This window comes from Anomaloglossus baeobatrachus, chromosome 11 (assembly GCF_048569485.1).
Source record: "Anomaloglossus baeobatrachus isolate aAnoBae1 chromosome 11, aAnoBae1.hap1, whole genome shotgun sequence".
In the NCBI taxonomy this organism is placed as follows: Eukaryota; Metazoa; Chordata; class Amphibia; order Anura; family Aromobatidae; genus Anomaloglossus; species Anomaloglossus baeobatrachus.
The window spans coordinates 9168928-9184745 of NC_134363.1; the positions used below are offsets into that span (position 1 = coordinate 9168928).

The 15818-nt window shown below is 57.8% G+C and overlaps 1 protein-coding gene across 1 annotated transcript in view; it reads right to left on the reverse strand.

The window, feature by feature from the left end:
- KMT2B (lysine methyltransferase 2B) overlaps positions 1–15818 on the reverse strand; it is a 140752-nt gene that overhangs the window by 111193 nt on the left and 13741 nt on the right. The window contains 9 exon segments of the mRNA XM_075328330.1: positions 74–236; positions 310–360; positions 1533–1687; positions 1690–2137; positions 2139–2548; positions 2551–2902; positions 2905–3474; positions 3476–3933; positions 5332–5404. Of these exon segments, the coding sequence (XP_075184445.1) occupies positions 74–236; positions 310–360; positions 1533–1687; positions 1690–2137; positions 2139–2548; positions 2551–2902; positions 2905–3474; positions 3476–3933; positions 5332–5404 (2680 nt within the window).

Here is a 15818-nt window from a genome sequence, read left to right on the forward strand (position 1 = left end):
GCAGATATATACGGGTGAGCGCCGGCGGACACTGCAGGAACCATAGAGGATAGAAGGGACAGGGGGGTCTCACCCTCCGGCGGTGCAGGGGGCACGGTGATCTCCCGCTCACACAGCGGCAGGGCACTGAGCCGCGGGATGTCCTCCGGAATCATGGCGCGGGGCTGCCCCAGGGCCACGGCGGGGTGTCTGCACACGTGCTTGATGCGGGGTCCCTGCAGAGGGGAATCCTGGCCCTGCGGGGGGAGAAAACCATCAGCCTGCGGCAAAAAGGAACGACCGGTCCGGACCCCCCGGAGGAAACATTACCTGAGCAGCCGGAGAGGCCACGCCATTATCAGCCAGAGAGGGGTCCGTGGCCTGAAAAAGGTGCAGACATTAGGGGCAGCCTGAAATACTATGCGCTGCTGGGAACCCGCTAACAAGATTAGTACACTCCTCTCCTGAAATACTCTGCATTGCTGGGAGCCTTCCTCCTGCCCTCCTCTGCTGAAATACTCTGCACTGCTGGGAGCCTTGTCCCTGCCATCCTCTGCTGAAATACTCTGCACTGCTGGGAGCCTTCCTCCTGCCATCCTCTGCTGAAATACTCTGCACTGCTGGGAGCTCCTGCCATCCTCTGCTGAAATACTCTGCACTGCTGGGAGCTTTCCTCCTGCCATCCTCTGCTGAAATACTCTGCACTGCTGGGAGCCTTCTCCTGCCATCCTCTGCACTGCTGGGAGCCTTCCTCCTGCCATCCTCTCCTGAAATACTCTGCACTGCTGGGATCCTTCTTTCTGCCATCCTCTGCTGAAATACTCTGCACTGCTGGGATCCTTACTCCTGCCATCCTCTCCTGAAATACTCTGCACTGCTGGGAGCCTTCCTCCTGCCATCCTCTGCTGAAATACTCTGCACTGCTGGGAGCCTTCCTCCTGCCATCCTCTGCTGAAATACTCTGCACTGCTGGGAGCTTTCCTCCTGCCATCCTCTGCTGAAATACTCTGCACTGCTGGGAGCCTTCCTCCTGCCATCCTCTGCACTGCTGGGAGCCTTCCTCCTGCCATCCTCTGCACTGCTGGGAGCCTTCCTCCTGCCATCCTCTCCTGAAATACTCTGTGCTGCTGGGATCCTTGCTCCAGCCATCCTCTCTTTAAATACTCTGCATTGCTGGGAGCCTTCTTTCTGCCATCCTCTGCTGAAATACTCTGCACTGCTGGAAGCCTTGTCCCTGCCATCCTCTGCTGAAATACTCTGCACTGCTGGGAGCCTTCTTTCTGCCATTCTCTGCTGAAATACTCTGCACTGCTGGGAGCTTTGCTTCTGCCATCCTCGGCTGAAATACTCTGCACTGCTGGGGGCTCTGTACCTTCAATAACAGCGGCACACGCCTTTCCTAAAATACTCTGTGCTGCTGGGAACTCTATTTCCAATTTGGCCTCCCATGAGATCAGCCCACTCCTGTGCAGCTGGAGACCCTGTTACGTTCATGGTCAACTTCCGTAAGATCAGAAGACCCCCACCCCCACACCCCGGGGAGCGGCCCTTACCAGGTCCACGCTCTTCTGCTTGTCTATCTTGAAGAGCTGTATCTTGGCCTTCTCCAGGAGGCTGATGACCTTCTTGTCGGTGCCAGAGAGACTGATTTCGTTGGGTGGGTAAGTGGCACCCTCTTCCTGAGACCCCATGCCGGGCGTCAGGTGGCCTTCACCAGCACCTTGTGCACGGTGGCCGGCGCCTGGGCATTGTGCAGGGTCATGGCTCCGATCTCTAGCGGTTTGTTGGAGGCGTCTAGTAGGTCGTTCTGCTGCGAGTTGCCCGATCTGAAGCTTGAGGCGTCTTCGTGCTCGGTCTTGTTCAGGTTCACCACCATGTTGCCAGCAAGGGAGTCCACAAACAGAGGAAAGGCCAAGTGGTTCGCCCTCCTCCCCGCCGGCTGCACCTCGCTAGACTTGGCCAGAGAGGACACCAGGACCTCTGGAGAAGAGGTCACGGCGGTGGTGGAACTGTGGTCGCTCACATGCAAGCGGCTCGTGGTGGCCTCCGTGTCCTGAAGAGAGACAGACTGGTAAATCTTCAGGTGTGCGGCGCTGGGCGTGAACTGGGGGGCTCGGAGGAGAGGAGAGCGCTTGGCAGACTCTGGTTTGGGGGGGAGCGCTGGATGAAATAGGGGAAGACGGCGTTGAGGTGGGCTTTACAGAGTCCTCCGGAGAGGTTGGAGACTGTAGACGGAAGAGGGACTGAGTAGACATTGGCGCCTCCTGAATCTCCGAGACATTGGACGACCTCCAGCAAAATGTTGGCGCTCGGAGGATGTTTTTACGAACGCTCTCGGAAGGAGCGGGGGAAGAGGAGGAGCCGGACTGGGTTGAGTCTGTGGGGGGCAAGGTGGAAGGTAGAGAGTTGAGGTGGTCGTCTTCATTAAAGAGACTAAACCGAGGGTCGGAGGGAGGAAGGTGGGTGTCGGAGAGCACCTGCTTCTCCAGCTCGGCCATGCTCAGTGGCTTGGACTGGACCTTCTTCGCCGGGTTCTCGGCGGCGGCCAGCAGCCCCGAATCGTCCATGATCTGCGAGGCATTTTAATAACGCGGGAAGGTCTGACGCTCGCTGGTGGCTTGAGGAAGCCATCGCTGTCGTTATTGGGGGTCTCCACGTTGGCTGCCGGGGGTTCAGCTTTGGCCGGGGGTTCAGCTTTGGCCTGGGCCTTCTTCTGGGCTTTCTTCATCTTAATCATCATCCTTTGCTGCGCCATGCGCTCCGCCTTCTGCGCTCGCTTCAACCTGTCCTTCTTATCCTTCCGCATAATCTTAATCTTTATAGGTGGAAGAGGCGGCTGAGACTTGTCACCTAGCGTGTCACCGGGGGCCGGCATCTCCGTCGTGTCCATCACTGCTAACTCTGGAAGGGTCTCTTCAGCCTCATATTGGACTGATCCTCAGGAGATTCCTCCTCGGGCTCTCCGATGTCTTCCTCTGCTTCTTCGCTGGCCGCCTTGTCTTCTTCGTGGCCATCTTGGCCGGCGTTCTGGGTTTGATCAGTGGTTCCTTCCCGTGTAGACGTGGTTTCTTCTGCGGCAGGCACAGAAGATGGTTTACAGTTCGGGTCAATCAGTAGTTTCTTCCTCTCTTCGTACGTTGCCGTTTCTACCTCTACTTCCCATTCCCTCTCCTCTCTACAGCCGCCGCGCAGCTTCCACTTCACCTTTGGGACATGTCGGTCCCTCAATCTTCGTCGTTTGGGTCTGTCTTTGGCCGATGGTGCCCCCTCGGAGCTCTGCTCTCCGACCTCTCCTCCCTGGCTTTTTGATTCTTCTGAACGGCCGACGACGGCTGAAGACGTCTTCTCCTGAGTCTTCTGCTTTGAAAAAATCAGTGTCTTCAGTTTGGCGACAACCAGATCTGAGGAACGACGTTCACGAGGTCCTTGGCTCTTGCTCTCCCCAGCAGGAGGATCCGGGAGACTGTCCACTTCTGAGGCGCCGGCTTTACTTGTAGGCGGGTGACGTCTGAGCCCGGTGACGAGGACTAGTCTGTTTTCCACTCCTCTTCGGGCGCCTGTTGGGGACAGGAGAGAGCGTGGAGCAATTTGGCGGCTTAGCAGCATCGTTGGGATGTGGCTTTTTTTCAGGGCAGACGGTAAGGCTGGGTGATGAAGCGGCGGGGGGTTTCGGCGTTTCCGTTTTGGGAATCAGAAAAGTGGTAGAGGTGAGACTGTACAGAGAGGGGTCCAGCTGTGTCAGGTGCACCCGGACGATCTTCTCAGGGGTGTAACTCTGCTTAATCTTAGGCGGTGCGGGGCTCGTCTGCGGCCTGACGGGCGTGGAGGGGCACTCCTGCGTCACGCATGGCGCACTGACACTGGCCGGCTGAACGCTGGGGGTGGCGGGACTCGCCAGCATGGAGCGACACTTCACAGATGGGGCAGAGTGAGCCGAGGACTTAGATCTTGGACCTGCAGAAAAAATAAAAAATTAATAGAATTGGTTGCAGGAATGTCAGTCATACCCCGCCGTCTATGTACGCAGCACGGCGGGGAGCGAGAATAGCGCGGACTCAGCGGAGACCAGGGATGGCTCCGATTGCTGCTGTTAACCTTTTACATGCCTGTCACTTTCTGACCGTGACTTAATGCGAACGGCCCCAGGGCCCCTCCTCCCGATTCCGGCAATCCACCACCCCCTTCAGGCCCCCCTCCTGGTTACATGCTTGGCCGCCTCCCCTCTGGGCCCCCCTCCCTGTTCCAGGGCCCTCCCCTCTTGGTTCTGGGGGCCCCCCTCTTGGGGCCCCCCTCCCGATTCCGGGCCCTCCCTCTTGGGGCCCCCCTTCCTGGTTCCGGGGCCCCCCCTCTTGGGGGCCCCCCTTCCAGTTCCAGGGCCCCCCTTCCTGGTTCCGGGGCCCCCCTCTCAGTTTCAGGGCCCCCCTTCCTGGTTCCGGAGCCCCCTCCCAACATGCTGATGGACTGTCTTTGCATAAAGTCATATAGGAAAGTTTTGGCCTTGTCCTCACAGGGGGCGAGCAACCTGACAGCCGGCTTCCCCCCCCCCCCCAAACCCTCAGGGAGACATGGGTCAGGAGCATTGAGGGTCTCGTCCCATAGACAGGTGCTTCATGACCCCGGCAATGCTCCCTAGGAAAAAGGTATGCAAATCAGCTCTCCTCCAAAGAGGACTCTAGCGCCACCTATTGGACGCAGATCCCGGTACATCTATGTCTGACCCAAAGAGGAGCAGATGACAAGTGTTCTGGGGTCCATGCCCCCCGCCTCCCCTCAGCTGGATATGGCTGATAGCAGCAATACAAAGTGTCACGTCTAGGGATACAAAGTGTCACAGGGGTCACATGACCCAGCCCAGGATACAAAGCGTCACAGGGGTCACATGACCCAGCCCAGGTTACAAAGCGTCACAGGGGTCACATGACCCAGCCCAGGATACAAAGCGTCACAGGGGTCACATGACCCAGCCCAGGATACAAAGCGTCACAGGGGTCACATGACCCAGCCCAGGATACAAAGCGTCACAGGGGTCACATGACCCAGCCCAGGATACAAAGTGTCACATGACCCAGCCCAGGATATAAAGTGTCACAGGGGTCACATGACCCGGCCCAGGATACAAAGTGTCACATGACCCAGCCCAGGATATAAAGTGTCACAGGGGTCACATGACCCGGCCCAGGATACAAAGTGTCACAGGGGTCACATGACCCGGCCCAGGATACAAAGTGTCACAGGGGTCACATGACCCGGCCCAGGATAAAAGCGTCACAGGGGTCACATGACCCGGCTCCCGGACACTGGGGTACACAGACATTATTATTAGCACCTCCAGGTACAGATTCGTCTCTTTACCTTTATTTGAGCGCAGGGCGAGGCGCAGAGAACTCTTCTCGGACTCCGCGTCACTGAACCCCTCAAATTCCCCCTGAAAAAAAAAGACAGAAACAAAATCAGATGTTACAGAAGCTGCAATCTTACTGAGGAGCCGCTCATCTCCCACCCCCTCACAGGGGGCCACCTGTCACCCACCCAGTCACGCCAAGGGGGGCACCTACCCACAATAGTATTATTAATAATAATAATGTTATTTCTATAGCGCCAACATATTCCGCAGCGCTTTACAATTCAGAGGGGACTTGTACAGACAATATGAGACAATACAAAATAACAACATTCAGATCCCAGGAGGAGTGAGGGCCGCGCTCGTAAGCTACAGTCTATGAGGAAATAGGGGGGCACAGAAGGTGAATGGGGGGGGGGAAGCTGGTCATATATGGTCCAGCCATCGATTAATAGGGGATTCACACCCAGCTACGTGGACTGCTCACCAGCCAGCATTTATACCGGTACAGGGGACGAGGACTGGAAGTGCATTATATGAAGGGCAGAAAGGGACTAGATTAGATCAGGGCAGTGAGGGGATAGGCCGGTCTGAAGAAATGCGTTTTTAGGGCCCGCTTAAAAAGGTGTGGATGTTGGGAATTAATCGGATTGCTCTTGGTAGTGTGTTCAGTGGCAGTGGGAGGATCGAATTGTTGAGGAGGTCAGTCTTAGGTCATAAGCAGAGCGGAGGGCACGGGTGGGGTGATAGACAGATGAGGGAGGAGATGTAGGGCGGTGCAGCACTGTGGAGAAGATGGGTGGGGTGATAGACAGAGATGAGGGAGGAGACGTAGAGCGGTGCAGCACTGTGGAGAAGATGGGTGGGGTGATAGAGATGAGGGAGGAGATGTAGGGCGGTGCAGCACTGTGGAGAAGATGGGTGGGGTGATAGAGATGAGGGAGATGTAGTAGGGCGGTGCAGCATTGTGGAGAGGACGAGTGGAGTGATAGAGATGAGGGAGGAGATGTAGAGCGGTGCAGCACTGTGGAGAGGACGAGTGGAGTGATAGACAGATGAGGGAGGAGATGTAGAGCGGTGCAGCACTGTGGAGAGGACGGGTGGGGTGATAGAGATGAGGGAGATGTAGTAGGGGGGTGCAGCACTGTGGAGAGGACGGGTGGGGTGATAGACAGATGAGGGAGGAGATGTAGAGCGGTGCAGCACTGTGGAGAGGACGGGTGGGGTGATAGAGATGAGGGAGATGTAGTAGGGGGGTGCAGCACTGTGGAGAGGACGGGTGGGGTGATAGACAGATGAGGGAGGAGATGTAGAGCGGTGCAGCACTGTGGAGAGGACGGGTGGGGTGATCGACAGATGAGGGAGGAGATGTAGAGCGGTGCAGCACTGTGGAGAGGACAGGTGGGGTGATAGACAGATGAGGGAGGAGATGTAGGGGGGGGTGCAGCACTATGGAGAAGATGGGTGGGGTGATAGAGATGAGGGAGATGTAGTAGGGCGGTGCAGCACTGTGGAGAGGACGAGTGGAGTGATAGACAGATGAGGCAGTAGATGTAGAGCGGTGCAGCACTGTGGAGAGGACAGGTGGGGTGATAGACAAGAGATGAGGGAGGAGATGTAGGGCGGTGCAGAACTGTGAAGAGCTTTGTGAGTGAGAGTGATAAGTTTATATTGAACTCTGTAGCGGATAGGTCACCAGTGCAATGACTGGCACAGAGCAGAGGCATCAGTGAAGCAGCTGCAGAGGACAATGATCCTGGCTGCGGCATTCAGAATGGATTGGAGAGGGGAGAGTTTAGTAACAGGGAGACCAAATTAGTAAAGAGTTACAATAATCCAGGCGAGAATGAATGAGAGCGACAGTAAGAGTCAGCGGTAAGAAAAGGACGAATTCTCAAGATGATTTTGAGGTGGAAGTGACAAGAACGAGCGAGTGACCGAATGTGGGGAGCGAAGGAAAGATCAGGGTCACATATCACCCCAAGACAGCGGGCGTGCTGCTGGGGGTAATGGTAGAGCCACACACAAGACAGCGGGCGTGCTGCTGGGGGTAATGGTAGAGCCACACAAGACAGCGGGCGTGCTGCTGGGGGTAATGGTAGAGCCACACACAAGACAACGGGCGTGCTGCTGGGGGTAATGGTAGAGCCACACACAAGACAGCGGGCGTGCTGCTGGGGGTAATGGTAGAGACACACAAGACAGCGGGCGTGCTGCTGGGGGTAATGGTAGAGCCACACACAAGACAGCGGGCGTGCTGCTGGGGGTAATGGTGGAGCCACACACAAGACAGCGGGCGTGCTGCTGGGGGTAATGGTAGAGGCACACACAAGACAGCGGGCGTGCTGCTGGGGGTAATGGTAGAGCCACACACAAGACAGCGGGCGTGCTGCTGGGGGTAATGGTAGAGTTACACACAAGACAGCGGGCGTGCTGCTGGGGGTAATGGTAGAGCCACACACAAGACAGCGGGCGTGCTGCTGGGGGTAATGGTAGAGCCACACACAAGACAGCGGGCGTGCTGCTGGGGGTAATGGTAGAGCCACACACAAGACAGCGGGCGTGCTGCTGGGGGTAATGGTAGAACCACACACAAGACAGCGGGCGTGCTGCTGGGGGTAATGGTAGAGCCACACACAAGACAGCGGGCGTGCTGCTGGGGGTAATGGTAGAGCCACACACAAGACAGCGGGCGTGCTGCTGGGGGTAATGGTAGAGCCACACAAGACAGCGGCGTGCTGCTGGGGGTAATGGTAGAGCCACACACAAGACAGCGGGCGTGCTGCTGGGGGTAATGGTAGAGCCACACACAAGACAGCGGGCGTGCTGCTGGGGTAATGGTAGAGTCACACAAGACAGCGGGCGTGCTGCTGGGGGTAATGGTAGAGCCACACACAAGACAGCGGGCGTGCTGCTGGGGGTAATGGTAGAGCCACACACAAGACAGCGGGCGTGCTGCTGGGGGTAATGGTAGAGCCACACACAAGACAGCGGGCGTGCTGCTGGGGGGTAATGGTAGAGTTACACACAAGACAGCGGGCGTGCTGCTGGGGGTAATGGTAGAGGCACACACAAGACAGCGGGCGTGCTGCTGGGGGTAATGGTGGAGCCACACACAAGACAGCGGGCGTGCTGCTGGGGGTAATGGTAGAGCCACACACAAGACAGCGGGCGTGCTGCTGGGGGTAATGGTAGAGTTACACACAAGACAGCGGGCGTGCTGCTGGGGGTAATGGTAGAGTTACACACAAGACAGCGGGCGTGCTGCTGGGGGGTAATGGTAGAGTTACACACAAGACAGCGGGCGTGCTGCTGGGGGTAATGGTAGAGTCACACACAAGACAGCGGGCGTGCTGCTGGGGGTAATGGTAGAGTCACACACAAGACAGCGGGCGTGCTGCTGGGGGTAATGGTAGAGCCACACACAAGACAGCGGGCGGCTGCTGGGGGTAATGGTAGAGCCACACACAAGACAGCGGGCGGCTGCTGGGGGTAATGGTAGAGCCACACACAAGACAGCGGGCGTGCTGCTGGGGGGTAATGGTAGAGCCACACAAGACAGCGGGCGTGCTGCTGGGGGTAATGGTAGAGCCACACAAGACAGCGGGCGTGCTGCTGGGGGTAATGGTAGAGTCACACACAAGACAGCGGGCGTGCTGCTGGGGGTAATGGTAGAGCCACACACAAGACAGCGGGCATGCTGCTGGGGGTAATGGTAGAGTCACACACAAGACAGCGGGCGTGCTGCTGGGGGTAATGGTAGAGCCACACACAAGACAGCGGGCGTGCTGCTGGGGGTAATGGTAGAGCCACACACAAGACAGCGGGCGTGCTGCTGGGGGTAATGGTAGAGTTACACACAAGACAGCGGGCGTGCTGCTGGGGGTAATGGTAGAGTTACACACAAGACAGCGGGCGTGCTGCTGGGGGTAATGGTAGAGTTACACACAAGACAGCGGGCGTGCTGCTGGGGGTAATGGTAGAGTCACACACAAGACAGCGGGCGTGCTGCTGGGGGTAATGGTAGAGTCACACACAAGACAGCGGGCGTGCTGCTGGGGGTAATGGTAGAGCCACACACAAGACAGCGGGCGTGCTGCTGGGGGTAATGGTAGAGCCACACACAAGACAGCGGGCGGCTGCTGGGGGTAATGGTAGAGCCACACACAAGACAGCGGGCGGCTGCTGGGGGTAATGGTAGAGCCACACACAAGACAGCGGGCGGCTGCTGGGGGTAATGGTAGAGCCACACACAAGACAGCGGGCGGCTGCTGGGGGTAATGGTAGAGCCACACACAAGACAGCGGGCGGCTGCTGGGGGTAATGGTAGAGCCACACACAAGACAGCGGGCGTGCTGCTGGGGGTAATGGTAGAGCCACACAAGACAGCGGGCGGCTGCTGGGGGTAATGGTAGAGCCACACACAAGACAGCGGGCGGCTGCTGGGGGTAATGGTAGAGTCACACACAAGACAGCGGGCGTGCTGCTGGGGGTAATGGTAGAGCCACACACAAGACAGCGGGCGTGCTGCTGGGGGTAATGGTAGAGCCACACAAGACAGCGGGCGGCTGCTGGGGGTAATGGTAGAGCCACACACAAGACAGCGGGCGTGCTGCTGGGGGTAATGGTAGAGCCACACACAAGACAGCGGGCGTGCTGCTGGGGGTAATGGTAGAGTTACACACAAGACAGCGGGCGTGCTGCTGGGGGTAATGGTAGAGTTACACACAAGACAGCGGGCGTGCTGCTGGGGGTAATGGTAGAGCCACACACAAGACAGCGGGCGTGCTGCTGGGGGTAATGGTAGAGCCACACAAGACAGCGGGCGTGCTGCTGGGGGTAATGGTAGAGCCACACACAAGACAGCGGGCGTGCTGCTGGGGGTAATGGTAGAGCCACACACAAGACAGCGGGCGTGCTGCTGGGGGTTAATGGTAGAACCACACACAAGACAGCGGGCGTGCTGCTGGGGGTAATGGTAGAGCCACACACAAGACAGCGGGCGTGCTGCTGGGGGTAATGGTAGAGCCACACACAAGACAGCGGGCGTGCTGCTACAAGACCCCAGCAGCGTCGCTGCTGGGGGTAATGGTAGAGCCACACACAAGACAGCGGGCGTGCTGCTGGGGGTAATGGTAGAGCCACACACAAGACAGCGGGCGTGCTGCTGGGGGTAATGGTAGAGTCACACACAAGACAGCGGGCGTGCTGCTGGGGGTAATGGTAGAGCCACACACAAGACAGCGGGCGTGCTGCTGGGGGTAATGGTAGAGCCACACACAAGACAGCGGGCGTGCTGCTGGGGGTAATGGTAGAGCCACACACAAGACAGCGGGCGTGCTGCTGGGGGTAATGGTAGAGTTACACACAAGACAGCGGGCGTGCTGCTGGGGGGTAATGGTAGAGGCACACACAAGGACAGCGGGCGTGCTGCTGGGGGTAATGGTGGAGCCACACACAAGACAGCGGGCGTGCTGCTGGGGGGTAATGGTAGAGCCACACACAAGACAGCGGGCGTGCTGCTGGGGGTAATGGTAGAGTTACACACAAGACAGCGGGCGTGCTGCTGGGGGTAATGGTAGAGTTACACACAAGACAGCGGGCGTGCTGCTGGGGGTAATGGTAGAGTTACACACAAGACAGCGGGCGTGCTGCTGGGGGTAATGGTAAGAGTCACACACAAGACAGCGCGGGCGTGCTGCTGGGGGTAATGGTAGAGTCACACACAAGACAGCGGGCGTGCTGCTGGGGGTAATGGTAGAGCCACACACAAGACAGCGGGCGGCTGCTGGGGGTAATGGTAGAGCCACACACAAGACAGCGGGCGGCTGCTGGGGGTAATGGTAGAGCCACACACAAGACAGCGGGCGTGCTGCTGGGGGTAATGGTAGAGCCACACAAGACAGCGGGCGTGCTGCTGGGGGTAATGGTAGAGCCACACAAGACAGCGGGCGTGCTGCTGGGGGTAATGGTAGAGTCACACACAAGACAGCGGGGCGTGCTGCTGGGGGTAATGGTAGAGCCACACACAAGACAGCGGGCATGCTGCTGGGGGTAATGGTAGAGTCACACACAAGACAGCGGGCGTGCTGCTGGGGGTAATGGTAGAGCCACACACAAGACAGCGGGCGTGCTGCTGGGGGTAATGGTAGAGCCACACACAAGACAGCGGGCGTGCTGCTGGGGGTAATGGTAGAGCCACACAAGACAGCGGGCGTGCTGCTGGGGGTAATGGTAGAGCCACACAAGACAGCGGGCGTGCTGCTGGGGGTAATGGTAGAGCCACACACAAGACAGCGGGCGTGCTGCTGGGGGGTAATGGTAGAGCCACACACAAGACAGCGGGCGGCTGCTGGGGGTAATGGTAGAGCCACACACAAGACAGCGGGCGGCTGCTGGGGGTAATGGTAGAGCCACACAAGACAGCGGGCGTGCTGCTGGGGGTAATGGTAGAGCCACACAAGACAGCGGGCGGCTGCTGGGGGTAATGGTAGAGACACACACAAGACAGCGGGCGTGCTGCTGGGGGTAATGGTAGAGCCACACAAGACAGCGGGCGTGCTGCTGGGGGTAATGGTAGAGCCACACACAAGACAGCGGGCGTGCTGCTGGGGGTAATGGTAGAGCCACACAAGACAGCGGGCGGCTGCTGGGGGTAATGGTAGAGCCAAACACAAGACAGCGGGCGGCTGCTGGGGGTAATGGTAGAGTCACACACAAGACAGCGGGCGTGCTGCTGGGGGTAATGGTAGAGTTACACACAAGACAGCGGGCGTGCTGCTGGGGGTAATGGTAGAGCCACACAAGACAGCGGGCGTGCTGCTGGGGGTAATGGTGGAGCCACACACAAGACAGCGGGCGTGCTGCTGGGGGTAATGGTAGAGCCACACACAAGACAGCGGGCGTGCTGCTGGGGGTAATGGTAGAGTTACACACAAGACAGCGGGCGTGCTGCTGGGGGTAATGGTAGAGTTACACACAAGACAGCGGGCGTGCTGCTGGGGGTAATGGTAGAGTTACACACAAGACAGCGGGCGTGCTGCTGGGGGTAATGGTAGAGTCACACACAAGACAGCGGGCGTGCTGCTGGGGGTAATGGTAGAGTCACACACAAGACAGCGGGCGTGCTGCTGGGGGTAATGGTAGAGCCACACACAAGACAGCGGGCGGCTGCTGGGGGTAATGGTAGAGCCACACACAAGACAGCGGGCGGCTGCTGGGGGTAATGGTAGAGCCACACACAAGACAGCGGGCGTGCTGCTGGGGGTAATGGTAGAGCCACACAAGACAGCGAGCGTGCTGCTGGGGGTAATGGTAGAGCCACACAAGACAGCGGGCGTGCTGCTGGGGGTAATGGTAGAGTCACACACAAGACAGCGGGCGTGCTGCTGGGGGTAATGGTAGAGCCACACACAAGACAGCGGGCATGCTGCTGGGGGTAATGGTAGAGCCACACACAAGACAGCGGGCGGCTGCTGGGGGTAATGGTAGAGCCACACACAAGACAGCGGGCGGCTGCTGGGGGTAATGGTAGAGCCACACACAAGACAGCGGGCGGCTGCTGGGGGTAATGGTAGAGCCACACAAGACAGCGGGCGTGCCGCTGGGGGTAACGGTAGAGCCACACAAGACAGCGGTGTGCTGCTGGGGGTAATGGTAGAGCCACACAAGACAGCGGGCGTGCTGCTGGGGGTAATGGTAGAGCCACACACAGAAATGGTAATATTGGGTGTTGGAAGGTTGGGAGAGGGAGGAAACAGGAGAAGTTCAGTTTCTGGCAGGTTCAGTGTTAGATAGAGGGAGGACATGATGCTGGAGACAGGGGACAGACAATCGGTAGTATTGTGTAATAGTGCAGCGGTGATGTCAGGAGAAGAGGGGTACAGTTGGGTGTCATCAGCAGAGAGATGGGACTGGAAACCAAATCTGCTGATGGTGTGTCCAATAGGGGCTGTGTATAGAGAGAACAGGAGGGGGCCGAGGACTGACCCCTGGGGACCCCCGACCGTAAGGGGAAGAGGAAGAGGAGCTGGCAAAGGATACAGTGAATGAGCGGTCAGAGAGGTAAGAGGAGAACCAGGAAAGAACGGTGTCCTTGAGCCCGATAGAGCGGAGCATAGTGAGGAGGAGGAGGAGCTGGAGAGCGGAGCACAGTGAGGAGGAGGAGGAGCTGGAGAGCGGAGCACAGTGAGGAGGAGGAGGAGCTGGAGAGCGGAGCACATTGAGGAGGAGGAGGAGCTGGAGAGCGGAGCACATTGAGGAGGAGCTGGAGCTGGAGAGCGGAGCACATTGAGGAGGAGGAGGAGCTGGAGAGCGGAGCACATTGAGGAGGAGGAGGAGCTGGAGAGCGGAGCACATTGAGGAGGAGGAGGAGCTGGAGAGCGGAGCACAGTGAGGAGGAGGAGGAGCTGGAGAGCGGAGCACAGTGAGGAGGAGCTGGTGATCTATGGCGCCTACCCACAAGAGGGAGGGGGGGGCGCATACCCACAAGAGGGAGGGGGGGGGCGCCTACCCACAAGAGGGAGGGGGGGGCGCCTACCCACAAGAGGGAGGGGGGGGCGCCTACCCACAAGAGGGAGGGGGGGGGCGCCTACCCACAAGAGGGAGGGGGGGGCGCCTACCCACAAGAGGGAGGGGGGGGGGCGCCTACCCACAAGAGGGAGGGGGGGGGGCGCCTACCCACAAGAGGGAGGGGGGGGGCGCCTACCCACAAGAGGGAGGGGGGGGGGCGCCTACCCACAAGAGGGAGGGGGGGGGGCGCCTACCCACAAGAGGGAGGGGGGGGGCGCCTACCCACAAGAGGGAGGGGGGGGGCGCCTACCCACAAGAGGAGGGGGGGGGGCGCCTACCCACAAGAGGGAGGGGGGGGGGCGCCTACCCACAAGAGGGAGGGGGGGGGCGCCTACCCACAAGAGGGAGGGGGGGGGCGCCTACCCACAAGAGGGAGGGGGGGCGCCTACCCACTAGAGGGGGGGGGGCGCCTACCCACAAGGGGGGGGAGGGGGGCACCTACCCACAAGGGGGGCACCTACCCACAAGGGGGGGGGCACCTACCCACAAGGGGGGGGGAGGGGGGGCACCTACCCACAAGGGGGGGGGCACCTACCCACAAGAGGGGGGGGGGCGCGCCTACCCACAAGGGGGGGGGGGAAGGGGGGCACCAACCCACAAGGGGGGCACCTACCCACAAGGGGGGCGAGGGGGGCACCTACCCACAAGGGGGGCACCTACCCACAAGGGGGGGGAGGGGGGCACCTACCCACAAGGGGGGGGGGGCGCCTCCCACCTCTGCAGATTCTATCAATAAAGATGCGATTGTCATGAATGCTGAGCGCTGCCTGGAGGAGATAAGCAGCCGCCATGTCAATTCCTCCAGCGCCCTCTTTTTCTACATTGGCTTTTTCTGACAGTCACCTGGGGTGCAATAGCGGACACAGCCACAAGCAAAGGGGGCGCTGGCCCTAGAAAACATTTTAGATCACCTCCGCATTAAACAATCCTGCATTTCTAACAGACCTTATATTTCAATTCCCAACCATTGCTTGCTGTCAGTGAATGAAAACCATTGATAATTGGAGGGACCTGACCAGATGACACCAGGTGGGGGGAACTCTACCCGCTCATGGTGACGATACAGGCGGCCATCGCCGTGCAGGAAAAACTTTAAAACGGTAGGCAGCTCTAAATCACATTCACTGACAGCAAGCAGAGGAATTGGAAAAGCCAAGGAATTAAATCAAAAATATACAAATATATAATAATAATAATAATAATAATAATAATGTGGAAAATGAAAGGAAAAAAATGCAAAAATAATGGGATTATAAATGAAAATAAAAAAGCTAAAAATTGGGACTTTGAATAAATAATTTTGTTTTGAAAAAATTAAAGTTCAGTTTACGGATCATTCAGTGAGAATTATCAATGTGATCAAAAACAAACGCTTATTCCTCTATTCACACAAAAAAAAATGAAATATTGTGTAATTTCTTAATTATAAAGTCTAACTTCTCCTGTACAAAACAGGAGAAAAAATTATTAAAAATGACTGCATGTAGCTCATCCTGAGCTTTCTGCTTCATGCACTGAATGCTACAACTGCAGCGACCGTGACTGGGCGTCATCTGGGATCAGACATGTGGGAGGTGAAGATAAGAGACCAAAAGCCAAGGAGGAGAAATGTCAGAGGACGACGCCGCAAACCCCGGAAAACACAGAAACCCCCCAACATCCAATACACAGAAACCACCCAGGAAATCACAAATCAATGTACTGAAGAAACACCGTATATACAATCCAAGAAGCCACAAATTATACACAAACACACATACACATCCTATATTATCCTCCAGAGCTGCACTCACTATTCTGCTTGTGCAGTCACTGTGTACATACATTACATTACTAATCCTGAGTTACCTCCTGTATTATACTCCAGAGCTGCTCTCACTATTCTGCTGGTGCAGTCACTGTGTACATACATTACTGATCCTGAGTT